This window comes from Schistocerca gregaria, chromosome 7 (genome assembly GCF_023897955.1).
Source record: "Schistocerca gregaria isolate iqSchGreg1 chromosome 7, iqSchGreg1.2, whole genome shotgun sequence".
Lineage (NCBI taxonomy): Eukaryota > Metazoa > Arthropoda > Insecta > Orthoptera > Acrididae > Schistocerca > Schistocerca gregaria.
In genome coordinates, this window is record NC_064926.1 from 394,244,272 (window position 1) to 394,258,696 (window position 14,425).

Genomic DNA, 14,425 nt, shown 5'->3' on the forward strand with positions numbered 1-14,425 from the left:
TCCATTGATGAAATTATTCTTATAAATATGGTTGTTGTCCTTCGACCGTTTTATGTAGTGTGTGAAGACCATTCCCAATACCATAGAATTGATATCCCATTTCTTCACTGTGATGGGCAATTGCTAGTTTAGAGTAAGTGTTTGCATGCTAGGCATTTATGAATTAACTTCATTTTTTAATATTTCTCAGTTTTATCTGTGTATAGGATTTTGTGCAATGTGTTCTTGTTCTTCCTAAAAAGTGCAAGTTCTTCACAAAGCTTTTTCCAAGCATCTCTTTTCTTCTACATTTTCTCTCACTGCAGTCCTCTCAAATTCTCATCGTCCTTCAACTAGTGTCTCCACCTTGTTCATGGTCTTCCAATTGATCATCCAAATTCTGTCCATTTCAGAGCTCTTCTTGGTAGTCTTTATTTTTCCATTCTTTTAATGTGACTAAACAATTTGTCTATTTCTCCCCATACTTTCTGAATGAATTGATTGTTTTATTTCTTATCCTGTTTCTTCTTGTCTTACTCAGTATTTCTCACAGAAAGCACATCTCTATCATTTGTATGCTATGCAGATCTTTCTTAGTTCAGATCCAGCATTCTGATCCACAGGTCAGAACAGTAAATGATATATCAGGACCTTTGCTTTGGCAACTTTTCCAATTCTAAATAATGTCTGATACACAATAATAAAATTGTGAACACTTTTACACTATGTAATCAAAAATATCTGGACACCCCAAAAATAAAAGTTCTTAATATTAGATACATTGTGCTGCCAGGTACTCCATATCAGCAACCTCAGTTGTCAGTAGACATCGTGAGAGAGCAGAATGGGGCGCTCTGCAGAACTCGCAGACTTTGAATGTGGTCAGTTGATTGGGTGTCACTTGTGTGTATGTCTGTACGCAAGGTTTCCACCCTCCTAAACCTCTGCAGGTCCACTGTGTCCCATCTGATAGTGAAGTGGAAATGTGAAGGGACACATACAGGACAAAAGCGCACAGAACGACCTTGCCTGTTGACTGACAGAGACTGCTGACTGTTGAAGAGGGTCGTAATGCATAATAGGCAGACATATTTCCAGACAATCACAGGAATTCCAAACTGCATGAGGATCCATTGCAAGTACTATGATAGTTAGGTGGGAGGTGAGAAAACTTGGATTTCATGGTCAAGCGGCTGCTCATAAGCCACACATCACGCCAGTAAATGCGAAACGATGCCTCACTTGGTGTAAGAAGTGTAAACATTGGACGATTGAACATTGGAAAAAGTTGCGTGGAGAGATAAATCACATTGCACAATGTGGTGATCCAATGGCAGGGTGTGAGTATGGCAAATGCCCGGTGAATGTCATCTGCCGGCGTGTATAGTGTCAAGGTGTGGTCTTGTTTTTCATGGAGGGGGCTTGCACCACTTGCTGTTTCTGCTATCACAGCAAAGGCCTACATTGATGTTATAAGAACCTTCTTGCTTCCCACTGTTGAAGAGCAATTCGGGGACGGCGATTGCATCTTTCAAACGATTGATCACTTGTTCATAGTGTATGACCTATGATGGAGTGGTTGCACGACCATAACATCCGTGTAATGGACTGGCCTGCACAGAGTCCTGATCTGAATCCTGTAGAACACCTTTGGGATGTTTTGGAAAGCTGACTTTGTGCCATGCATCACTGACTGACGTCGATACCTCTCCTCAGTGCTGCGCTCTGTGAAGAATGGGCTGCCATTCCTCAAGAAACTGTTGTCAAGGCATAGGGTGGGCCAACACCATATTGAATTCTTGGAATACTCTCCACTTTAAACAACTTTATGAGAACATGTACTATAACAATAACAGTTAGTCGTCTGATGGCAGCATTTTGCCGAGGCATGAAATCAAGGCCGAAACTGAAAACGTTTTTCTTTATAAATTCATGTAAATGTTTTCTCCAGTGGTGTATAAATTTTTAAGCATGCCATTAAAGTGCTGAATGATAGAGGCCCATTTGAACAGACTTCCATTCCCTTGAAGTGCATATAAGTCTACATTGTTTAAATAATAAGGATATGTGTAAAGCTGTAATTACATAGACTTTCCCAGCATGATAACTGATGGTACTCTTCTCAGGAATGCGGCTAGGTAAACTCTGTCACCTTGAGACATACTTTGATGAACCAGCTGGCTGCCATCTTCAGGTGAATAGGCTGATGCACAATCTCACTGGAACCGAGTATCTACCAGAGCCAGTGGCATCTTTATACACCGCTGGCAGCCTAACGCATGAGCATGAGCACTGCTGCTCTCAAGCGTAAGTGAACTGGTTGTGCACCAGTGGAAGAAATAGGCAAAATAATATATCAGCAGTGACCATTAGTTAAAGGAATACTCTGATTGAAATAAAAACTATTGTTGTTTAATATAAAATAAAATTGAATTCTATATCTTAAAAGAAAACTCTCATCCCTATTAATAATATTATCTGAAAATTGGATTTTGGTGGATTCCTTTGAAATACATACCCAGTAGCAGGAACCAGGAGCAATCATTTGTGTCTCATTATACAACATCTTATATTTTGCAACTGTGGATTTCTCTGGCTGGAACAATATGGCCAAATATTTACCAACTGTTCCCATCCGTAGCATTGGAAAATGTGAGCATCACATTTTTTTAATTCAATGGATCTTACCCGGCTGCTGAAAAATTTGTGTGCCTTGCTCCTTTCGACTTACTTTTTATCTTTGATATTGTTACTTTTTAGCGAGGTTCCTCTTGAAGCACACCTGTTGTTAATTGGTGAGGCACTTGACAATAAAACAACCAAATTGTCTCACCATATTCAGACATCGACATGTTTCTTATTTAATGATACATATTTTGAGCAAATTGATGGAGTGACCATGAGGAGTCCTCTTTCCCCTTTCCAGTCTTTTTACGGAAGACTTTGAAGACAAGGCTCTAAGGACTTTGTTCCTTAAACCTACCTATTTTTGGAGGTACATAGCGATATTTTTATGGTTTGGCCTCGTGGAATTGATGCCTTGAATCTTTTTTGTAAATAATTTTAATTGTCTTCACCCTAGTATCAAATTTACAATGGGGGTTGAAAAGGATGGGAAACTTCCTTTTCTTGATGAAATGACTCTGGGGCATAATGTTATATCATAAACCCACACTTACTGATCATTATCTTATTGTCGCCAGCCGTCTAGTACAAAACAAATGCACAAGGATTTTGAGGACTTTGGCGATGAGAGATTATGCCATTTCTGGTGCAGAAAATTTGACACAGGAATTGGATCATCTTTAAAGTTGTTTTTAAACCGAATGGTTATGCTGGCCAGCATATACGTTATTCTCCTCAGTTCAGACTGTGAAGTGAACCATTAGAGTAAATCTGTCATTTTTTAAATTTGCTGGGAGTATGTCCTCAAAAATTTCAAGAATTGGAAGAAGAATGTGACATTAAAAGTGTATTTACACTGCCAGCTAAGGTTAGAGCCCTTCTTGGATCCATAAAGGATGATTTGGGACTGAGGAAATGTGGAGCACACAGAATTCCATGCCATTGTGAGAAGGCTTATGTTGGCCAAACTATCATTACTATTCAGGTCTGGTGTGTAGAACACAATCATCACAGTCACTTGTTCCAGTCAGAGAAATCCACAGTGGCAGAATGAGGGACATACGATGTTGTATAATAAGATGCAAATGATCGTCATTCCTGCTTCCTTCTAAGGGCAATGTGATCCAAAGGAATCTACTAAAATTTGATTATCTGATGATATTATTAATAGGGATAAGGGTTTCCCTTAAAGTGAGACATGGAATTAAATTTTATCTGATATTAAACCACAATGATCTGTTTTTAGCCAGTGGATTCGTTTAATTAGTGTCTGCTAGTGATACATCATCTTTCTTATTTCTTCTACTGGTGTGCTACCAGTTCACTTGCACTTGAGAACAGCAGTGTTGCTGCATGCACAAACATGGTGGGCTGGCTTTGATGTATAAGGGAGCTGCCGATTTCTGTCGGAAACTCAATTCCAGCAATATTGTGCATCAGCATAGTCACCTGAAGATGGCGGCCAGTTTGTCCATTGAAATATTGTAAAGATCACTACATTATCTGGCTCCATACCCGAGAGGAGTAGCAATGTGTAGAGCTGTTTTAATCTGTCATGTTTAGAGGACTCGTTAATGTTCAAAAACAGACGTTTGCTGAAATCAGATTCGATGGCTAGTTTCTGATTAATTATGTCTTTGTTGTGCCAGAGATGTTGACTGTAAAACTCACCTGCGTCAATATCCCTCCAGTATTTGTCTGTTTATGAATAAAATTTTCAAAGTAACAATTCATTTCGTGGTCAGTTGGTTCTACAATTTTTTCGTCAGAATACAGCTTGAACACTTTCGCTGCAGGTCTTGTTTGCAGTTTTGCACTTACCAATTAACAGTGTTTTTAAAAGCACAGAAGTGTTCTCAAATTTTTCCACATTCCAGTTTCTTTCATTTCATGGTTGTTCCACTGTCTCAGTACATTCCTTCTTGTCATTGCTATCTGTCGTTTCTTCTCAGAGGTCTGTTGCAATTGATCAATATATGTCATTGTCAGTATCTAGGTTACTCTTTCCTTGCTATTGCATATACGGACACTAGTGTTCTCGAGTTCACATGGAATACCAAGAATTGTTGCTGGCGTAACAGTGTGTGAAGTAGTGTGCTGCATCTTTAGACATTTGAGAGCATCACTCGGACTGGGAGCTGCAGCTTGTGATTCCTTAAGATGACATACACTGCAGCAAAGTTCTTAACAGTGAGTACTAGTGTGTCTGCCAATTAGTGGACCTTAAATACATGAACAAGAACTGCTCTCTTGAGTACAGATGCAAATGCCAAAGCCCAGTTTAAGGCCCTTTGCACACAAAATGCTCATTAGGTGCATAACTGGTCCGTGACAGTCTTTGTAAATTGGCTAATACAAATATAGCTATTATACACTGAAGATATTTTCCTAAGTTACTTACAAAGTTTAGTGGAGGTTCAATAGATGACTCTCCTGTTTTGTGAAAATGCAGTTATTGACTCAAGTGACAATGGTATGGTATGTTACATTATTTAAGTATAATAAAGAAGTAAAGAGTTTAATTCAGCTGTAAATTGAGATTAACATCAAATGCAGATTGTTCATGACCCCACCCGCAATGTTTTTCATATTGAAAATGTGCAGTTAATGTTGTAAACACACAGTTTATCCATGTGTTCTGAAAAATTAAACTCGCTCGCTACTCACTCAGTGAGTCACGGGAAATGATATCAAATAGCAATTGATTTCAAATCTCTAGTGCCATGATAGGCATTCCATTGAATAATACAGGGAAATTGCTCCAAAGTAATTGAAAAGGGACTCTTGTTGTGGTCTTCAGTCCAAAGACTGGTTTGATGCAGCTTTCGGTACTGCTCTATCCTGTGCAACCTTCTCCATGTCTGAGTAACTACTGCAACCTCCATCCCTCCGAATCTGCTTACAGTATTCATCTCTTGGTCTCCCTCTATGATTTTTACCCCCCATGCTTCCCTCCAGTACCAAAATGGTGATCCCTCGATGCCTCATAATGTGTCCTATCAGCCTATCCCTTCTTGTAGTCAGGTTGTACCACAAATTTCTCTTCTCCCGAATTCTGTTTGGTACCTCCTCATTAGTTATGCGATCTACCCATCTAATCTTCAGCATTCTTATTTAGCACCACATTTCAGAAACTTCAATACATAGCTACACTCCATACAAAAACTTTCAGATAAGACTTCCTTACTCTTAAACCTGTACTCACTGTTAACTAATTCCTCTTCTTCAGAAATATTTTTCTTGCCATTGCCAATCTACATGTTATATCCTCTCTACATCGACCATCATCAGTTATTTTGCTACCCAAATAGCAAAACTCATTTACTACTTTAAGTGCCTCATTTCCTGTCTAATCCCCTCAGCCTCAGCTGACTTAGACTACATTCCATTATCCTTGTTTTGCTCTTGTTAATGTTAAACTTATATTCTATTCAACTGCTCTTCCAAGTCCTTTGCTGTCTCTGACAGAATTACAATGCCATCAACAAATTTCAAAGTTTCTATTTCTTCTCCTTCTATTCCTGCTCTGAGTTTTTCCTTAGTTTCCTTTACTACCTGTTCAATATATAGATCGAATAATATCGGAGAGAGACTACAACCCTGTCTCCCTCCCTGCTCGACCACTGCTTTGTAGTGGTTAATACAAAAGAAGAAAAGAAAAGGTTGAAAATGTGGGAAGAAATGGTGAATAAAAGGGGTTTTTAAAATCGTTAATGACCGCGAAAGAAGGGAAAGAATGAAATGCAAATCGGACTTCGTATTACAGGAAAGTTATCGGACTTCATGATTCGGAAAAGCTATTGCTGGGGTGGACATTGTGGCATTTCTGAGCAAAAGTCAAACCAATTACCACTACAAAAATTATTTGAAGGAGAACAGAGAATAACAAAATGTAACTGACTGGGGGAAATGGCATAGATAAGAGTTCATCCTTTACCATGTTAACATGTCTTCTTTCGTGCGGCGTCCAGGTCTTCAAAAATCTCCTACTTCATTTCTGCGTGAAAAGTCTGCTCCGAAATCTTGCAATTGTCCAGGAATCACTAATTTATACAATTCAAAATCATTTTGACACTGAATGCAATTTATTTTACGTTGCTACTTCCATCCTCTGAATTTCATAACAACTTCCACAATATGTCTACACATTGATAAGTTTTTCGTCTTAATGAGATCAAGACTAGCTAATAAGTTTTTTTACGTCTGCATTAAGCTTCCACTCTCGAGAGACAATAGACGGATAGAAAACAAAAAAAGTTAAAATTTTGGTATTTTCTCTGTCGTCGAGCGCTCAGACCGCTGCGACGCTATAATTTATATCCGAGGAACGAGTGTAGCGCGGAGAAATTCAAAGTCCCGCTACAGCTTCCACTTTGTGCCCCTCGACTCTTATAATTGGCAATTTGTTTCTGTACAAATTGTAAATAGCCTTTTGCAACCTTTAGGATTTGAAAGAGAGCATTCCAGTCAATATTGTCAAAAGCTTTCTCTAAGTCTATAAATGTAGGTTTGCCGATCTGTAAACCTATCTTGTATGAAAAGTTGTAGGGTCAGTATTGCCTCACATGTTCCTACATTTCTCTGGAATCTAAACTGATCCTCCCTGAGGTTGGCTTCTCCCAGTTTTTCCAATCTTCTGTAAAGGATTTGTGTAAGTATTTTGCAGCTGTAACTTATTAAACTTTCTTTGGAATTGGAAGATTATATTATTCTCGAAGTCTGAGGGTATGTTATCTGTCTCGTACATCTTGCTCACTAGATGGAACAGTTTTGTCGTGGCTGACTTTCCCAAGGCTACCTGTAGCTCAAACGGAATGTTGTCTACTCCTGGGGCCCCTTTTCTACTTAAGTATTTTTTAGACATTTGCATTTCCTTTCACCTGCTTCATTTATTGCATTTTCATATTTTCACTTTTCATTGATTAAATTCAATACCTCTTGTGTTACCCAAGGATTTCTACTAGCCTTCGTATTTTTAGGTTCAAATGGTTCAAACGACTCTGAGCACCATGGGACTTAACATCTAAGGTCATCAGTCCCCTAGAACTTAGAACTACTTAAACCTAACCAACCTAAGGACATCACAAATATCCATGCCCGAGGCAGGATTTGAACCTGCGACCATAGCAGTCGCGCGGTTCCAGACTGTAGCGCCTAGAACTGCTCTGCCACCCCGGCTGGTGTCTTTTTATGTACTTGATCCTCTGCTGCCTTCACGATTTCATCTCGTCTCTCAAAGCTAGAGGAACAAAGCTAGTGCCTTTATTAAGAAGCTGTTTAAAATGCTGTGGTTCCTGCATTTCACCGATGTCATTGTAACAACATATTCTAGAAGGTATGACTTACCAGACTGGTCATGCTTAACAAAGAAATTAGACATACTAACTTGAAGCTGAATAGTTTCTGTGCCAAGTTTGTAAATATTAAGGTGATAGGCATTAGTAACTATGAAACTATTTCACACACCATGGAATGCGTGTCAACAAATACAGTAAAAGGATGCTAACTTCTAACATAAGCTCTTAAAGAGATCTCTCTCATCGATGAAAGTAGAAATAAGTCTGTTTTTGTGCTGGGCACTCCTTCACACGGAAACTAATGGTGTGGATCAATTCCCTTGGAATTTGGTCCACGCAAAACAAAATAATGGAATGCTATTTAGAATTAAAGACCCACACAGGTGCCACATTCGATGACCAAGTAAATGTTCTCAGTGTGATTTAGTTCTTAATAATTTCATAATGCTTCTACAGTGTAGTTTCAGCTCTCTGAGACATCAGATGTGTGTGCAAGTTGCGCTTGTGTGTGTGTGTGTGTGTGTGTGTGTGTGTGTGTGTGTGTGTGTGTGTGTGTGTGTGTGTGTGTGTGTCTGACAAAGGCCTTAATGGCCGAAAGCTATGATTGTGTCAATCTTTTTATTGTGCCTATCGCGGCTCAGCATCTGCGCTATATGGTGAGTAGCAACTTTCCTTCTCTTGTATTGTTACATTCCATCCTGTGTTTTCCATTGTTTGATTAGTGCTCCGCTATTAGATAGCTGATACAGTGGGTTACATAGCATGATTGATGATTGAGTGGCTGTCCAACGGCAGCTTTCTCTCCCCCTCCCCCTCTGCCTCCCCTTCCCTATTTTGTATACTCCTGCATTTCCTGAACATAATGCAGACTTCTAGAACCAAGATCTCCACCAAGTTACCCATTTTTGGAAAAAAAGTGTATCATATTGAAGTGTGAATATGTAGAGAACTAATTCCATCACCCATGTTTTGTGTTGCAGGTTGATTTGACTACATCAGATAAGTATGTTGTGTTGTTAATAGTAACTAGAACTATCTTCACCATCGATATATTCCACCGGATCGCTGCAGTGTTCACTTTGCTTTGCTGGCTGTGATAAGAAATAATCACAAAAATCATATATTGTAAACTGTGTGCAATTCTCTCAAAAATGTCATGGAGAGTCTGCTTTTTAAAGATGCAGGTTAAGTCTTTCATATAAAAAAAGGCAAGCAGTTAGTATTAATAAGGTGTTTTATTAGTAACATCTAGCCTCCTTACAAGTTTCAAACGGACATGTTCCTCACCAGGCAGCTGTAAAGATTCATTTATCTATTTAAATAATGTTGCACACAAGATTTAAGGTCTTTCTTGTTATGGCAAAAGTTTCTTAGGGTGTTCTTCACTAGAGCAAGAATGGATATTAGAAGAGGACTATAATCAGACCTAATAAGCAGAAATAACCTTAACCACTTCATAAAGATAAGAACTGAATTCGTTTTGTGCTACTTACTTTGAATATCCAAACTCATTATATGGCACTGTTGACTGCTCTCAAAAAAACAGTCAACAGTATATTCAATACGAGGTTGCATTTTTGATGGAAGTAGCACAAATCAAATTCAGTTTTAATTGGCACTGTGAACTATGTTCTAAATGAGCAAGATATTCAAGTGCCACAATCCATACTGATGCAAACAGAAATGTTCAGTTGCTGCCCCATATCCCTTCTCTTTTCTCTCATGCTGCCTGCTGCTGTTGACATCGTAAAGGACCACTGTGTAATGTCACATTCCTTAGGAGTGGCAAAATTTACCATGTAATTAATAATTATGTTAATGAAAATGTAGGAAGCCTTTGAGACTAGAAATAACAATGAAGCTTGATACTAGTAATGAGTGTTTAATGTTCGTTATTAATTTTGTGTGTGATGGAAGGACAGTCGAGAGATACTAGTTAGCTAGTGATTATGCACAAGTATAGAAGATTTCTCCTGTCTGTTCTGTTGAGTATTACTACATTTTATTAAGAAGGTGGTAATTTTCACCAAAATGGTGGTATCGTTTATAAGAAAACTACTGCGGGCACTTCAACGGCGCCTTGCACTTGGATACATGAGCGAGGCAACATCAGAAGATATGAGACACCAATGTCTGGCAACATAACAGGTCTGTAAAAGTCTGCCCAAAAGCTGTGAAAATTCTCTCACTTAGATTGGTGGTAAAATAACGATTCCTCTTCAGACAGTCAGTGTTTTCTTCGAGTACCAATGATTTAAATAATACCCTATGTCTGCTCTCACTGTCACTTCAGTGGATGATTTTCTACAGGCAACTGGTGTCTTCCGCAGGTAGTACAGCCAGTCTCCAAGGCACATAAACTTGCAGCTTAGGCACCATGTCGCAGTTGTTTACACAAATTCCTAAGGCTTCACAAGTACTGGGAAAGCTGCTAGTTTTTATCGAGTGAAACTATTTTCAATCCTGTAGCTCACAAGCCAAAATAAGTGGTATATCAGAATTAAGATGGCAATTTACAATTTTGTCCGCACCTGGAACACAAATGTCTCTGTCCTGCCACTAAGGCAATCTTCGGCATTCTACTGCTGTGTAAACTAAAGAGGCTAAATCTCTCTCTCTCACCCTCATTTTTTTTAAATTTCCATTTTTCATATTCACATAGTTCATGGTTCCTTGTGTGTGGTGCTTTACGTGTTGATGAGTGTTGCTGTTGGCTCCTTAACCATTGATTGTCTACAATAATAGCACTTTTGCCACTCTGTTATCTTTCCCAATCAATTGAGTAAACATGCGAGACATCATGAAAATGTTCTATCGTTTACGTCTCTACTTGATTTACTTTCTTTCGGACTTTCTAACAGGAGTAATTTTTTTGTCCTCTTTTGGGTTTGACCTTCATTTTTCTAATATATATATATATATATATATATATATATATATATATATATATATATAACAGAAAGAAACTTCCACATGGGAAAAATATATTAAAAACAAAGATTCCAAGACTTACCAAGCGGGAAAGCGCCGGCAGACAGGCACATGAACAAAACACACAAACACACACACAGAATTACGAGCTTTCGCAACTGGCAGTTGCTTCGTCAGGAAAGAGGGAAAAATGAAAGGATGTGGGTTTTAAGGGAGAGGGTAAGGAGTCATTTCAATCCCGGGAGCGGAAAGACTTCCCTTAGGGGAAAAAAAGGACAGGTGTACACTCGCGCACACACACACACACACACACACACACACACACACACACATATCCATCCGCACATACACAGACACAAGCAGACATATTTAAAGGCAAAGAGTTAAGGGCCCTTAACTCTTTGCCTTTAAATATGTCTGCTTGTGTCTGTGTATGTGCGGATGGATGTGTGTGTGTGTGTGTGTGTGTGTGTGTGTGTGTGTGTGTGTGTGTGTGTGTGTGCGAGTGTACACCTGTCCTTTTTTTCCCCTAAGGGAAGTCTTTCCGCTCCCGGGATTGGAATGACTCCTTACCCTCTCCCTTAAAACCCACATCCTTTCATTTTTCCCTCTCCTTCCCTCTTTCCTGACGAAGCAACTGCCAGTTGCGAAAGCTCGTAATTCTGTGTGTGTGTTTGTGTGTTTTGTTCATGTGCCTGTCTGCCGGCGCTTTCCCGCTTGGTAAGTCTTGGAATCTTTGTTTTTAATATATATATACCAATTGGGAAGATGTGTTGGGGTCTCGGCAGAACCACCTATACTTTATTAATCGTGCTTAATGCAGACACCCATACTAATGTTATTAAAGGTTGTAGTAACTTTGCCCATTAAATTTTCTTGTCTGATCTGCTGAACCAGTTTTGAAGAAATTTTGTATGGAGATAGTTTGAACACTGTGGAAGAACATAGGCTATAGTTTTAGAAATAAAAAAGAAAGGATGACCCCTAAGAGGTTGAAGTAGGGAATTGAATACATTTTATTATGTCAGTGAACATAAACCGTGTTAAGAAATCTAAAAATTATGTTCATGATGTGTTCATTGTGTAATGTATAAAAACTTCAGTAGCAGTGCAAAGATGCATACTCCTGCTGTTGCCTCTCCACATACACCACTTGGCAGTGACACTGTGTGTGCCATATCATCGTGTCTTAGGACAGTTGGGGTGAGTGGGGGTGGCCTTGGTGAGTTGTGCTTACCTGTAAAGGCCGATACATGAAGGCAGCTGACACTATTGCATGTGCAGTAGCTTAATTACTCACCACCATTCTTAATAACAAACTACTGATCCACGAGCAGAGCTATGGGTAACAGCTAGTATCTTAATATCAGTGGTAATAACTGTACTGTTGGATGAATCATACCTGAAGTTTTTTACATGACTTCCCACCTTCTCCCCAGATCTCTTTTTGCAATCAGATAAGTATTTGGTACATTTGTTTCTGCAAAAATAAAATTCCCATTGTATTCTCATCACAGAATGAGGAGAAATTGTGATCAGTTATGAAATGTAGGTTGATGACATGAAAAATTAACTCAGTTGTGCAGTCACTGATTTCTTTAAATGTCCTCCTTGTCCAGTTTCATCTTTACGTCAGTGGCAGCTTTCCCCATTTGTCGTTTCAACTGTTAAATATGCTAGCAATTTTTGATTCGCTGCTCAGTTCAGTGTAAACCTAATTCCTCTTTGGATGAGTGATGTCCTTTTTACATTAAAAAAAAAAAAAAATAATAAAACACACACACACACACACACACACACACACACACACACACACAATCATTGCTTGATTTGTGGTTATTTAGTTGTTTAGTAGTCTTCGTATGCATAAGAATTCATTAAGCCTACAATATAGCTGTTTGCTCTGTAGATTTGTTATTTTCAGAGTTGGCCCTCCACTGTACTGCTTGTACTTAACCAAATACCTTAAGTAACATGGAATATGTGTTTTTACACTACATTGTAAAGGTGAATCTGTTACCAGATTGTTATTTTTTTGTTTCTGTGTGATGCTTTTATTTCTGCTTTCTTTCCCTTTATTTCTTTTATGTAAAATCACATTATTTGTATATCTGATGCGGAGTATTGTGTTGCTTTTGTTGTGAAATGTTGTTTTCGTTCAGTGTATATGTGGTTCTTTATTTATTTATTTATTTATTTGTGTATTTATTTTACTACAGCCACAAACTAGAACTTCATGTCCTGCATATCTCAGTTGCAGTAAACACCTAATCAACACAGTCATGTGTATCATCACCATTCATTAAAAATAAAATTTTCCTTAATTCAGCTGACTATTCAAAATTTGTTTGCTCTTAGTCATCAGTATATATTGCCAAACAGCCAATAGCTCTCTTACCAGTGTTGGCAAGGAATTCAACACTCCTCCATGCCAGAATACTACAGTCCACAGAGCATTTATAGCCACACCACAACAAGCAGTATTACTTTTTTGTGCCCTCCCAGTAAACACAATGTCTGCTAAGCATGGAAGATATGCATTGTTCTTAGGTGTCTTCCCAATATGTACAAAAAATAAATTCGTGCTTGACAGAATTAATCAGAAAATTCATTCCATTCAATAAATTTGAGTTGTCTTTATTAGTTCTTTATTGGGTCCACATCAACTATAGTTCGGCAGTAGGGAATCATAATAAATGCACATCATCCACCTTGTGTGAGGTACAGGTTTGTACAGGCAGTGCACTAAAATCATGACTAATAACTTCATAGTTCTTTCTTGGTAATAAACAGTGTCCAAGTGTTCAGTAAGAACAGGAATAATGTAGACTTCACGTGTTTTTATGAGTAAATGCTTCATGGATTTTAAATAATAGTAAGGTCTAGTCATTCCTGATTTTATTGCTTATGAACATTAACACCAAGATGAGGTCTTGAGAATAGTTGAAGGCAGTGTGTATGCGGTTGGGCTGGGAAGAGGGGGTAGGTTGATAGGATGGGCTTATATTGTGTGCGCCTGGAAAGAAAGTGGGGGGGGGGGGGGTTTATTCTGAATATTTTGACAGTAATGGCAATATATCTTAGGATTTTTATTAATTTTTTGGAGCTCTGTGATTTGGGAGAAAAATGTGGTTAATAGTAACAGTGAGAAAACAGTTGCCCGAAAGGCTTGTTGTAATTGAAATGTTATATACTTTGATACTGGAGTTCTTCTTTCTTCTATTTTCTTTTTTCTCTTCCAGAAATTCCCCTTAGTAGTATCTGGCAGTTAGTGTGTACAATTGTGATCTTTTAAAATGTAGTTAACTGATCTTTCCTCCATATATCAGAATTAAGATGGTTTTCTTTTTTATTTGCAGGGAGTTGGCCGTAAGAAACATGGCAGATATGTTGATTACGTTGATTTGGGTGCAGGATATGATGAAACAGATCCATTCATTGACAACACAGATGCAGTAAGCTTTGTTTTTATTATTTTGAGTTAATAAGTGGATTTTTGCATTGTGGATTAGTGTGTGATTTTATAATTCAGTTGATGCACATGGAGGGGTTTCAAAGCTTTTGCCCTTTTTATAAGTTTGAATTCCGTTGTT

The 14,425-nt window shown here is 38.4% G+C and overlaps 1 protein-coding gene across 2 annotated transcripts in view; it reads left to right on the plus strand.

Annotated features, from left to right (window-relative positions):
- The window catches only part of LOC126281242 (ubinuclein-1), a 338,292-nt gene that overhangs the window by 65,520 nt on the left and 258,347 nt on the right, over positions 1-14,425 (plus strand). Inside the window, exon 3 of one of the 2 annotated variants that reach the window (XM_049980023.1) lies at positions 14,192-14,287. The exons of the other annotated variant lie outside the window; for it this stretch is intronic. Coding sequence (XP_049835980.1) covers positions 14,192-14,287 — 96 coding nt within the window. The remainder of the gene's footprint in view (positions 1-14,191; positions 14,288-14,425) is intronic. 2 annotated transcript variants of the gene reach the window in all.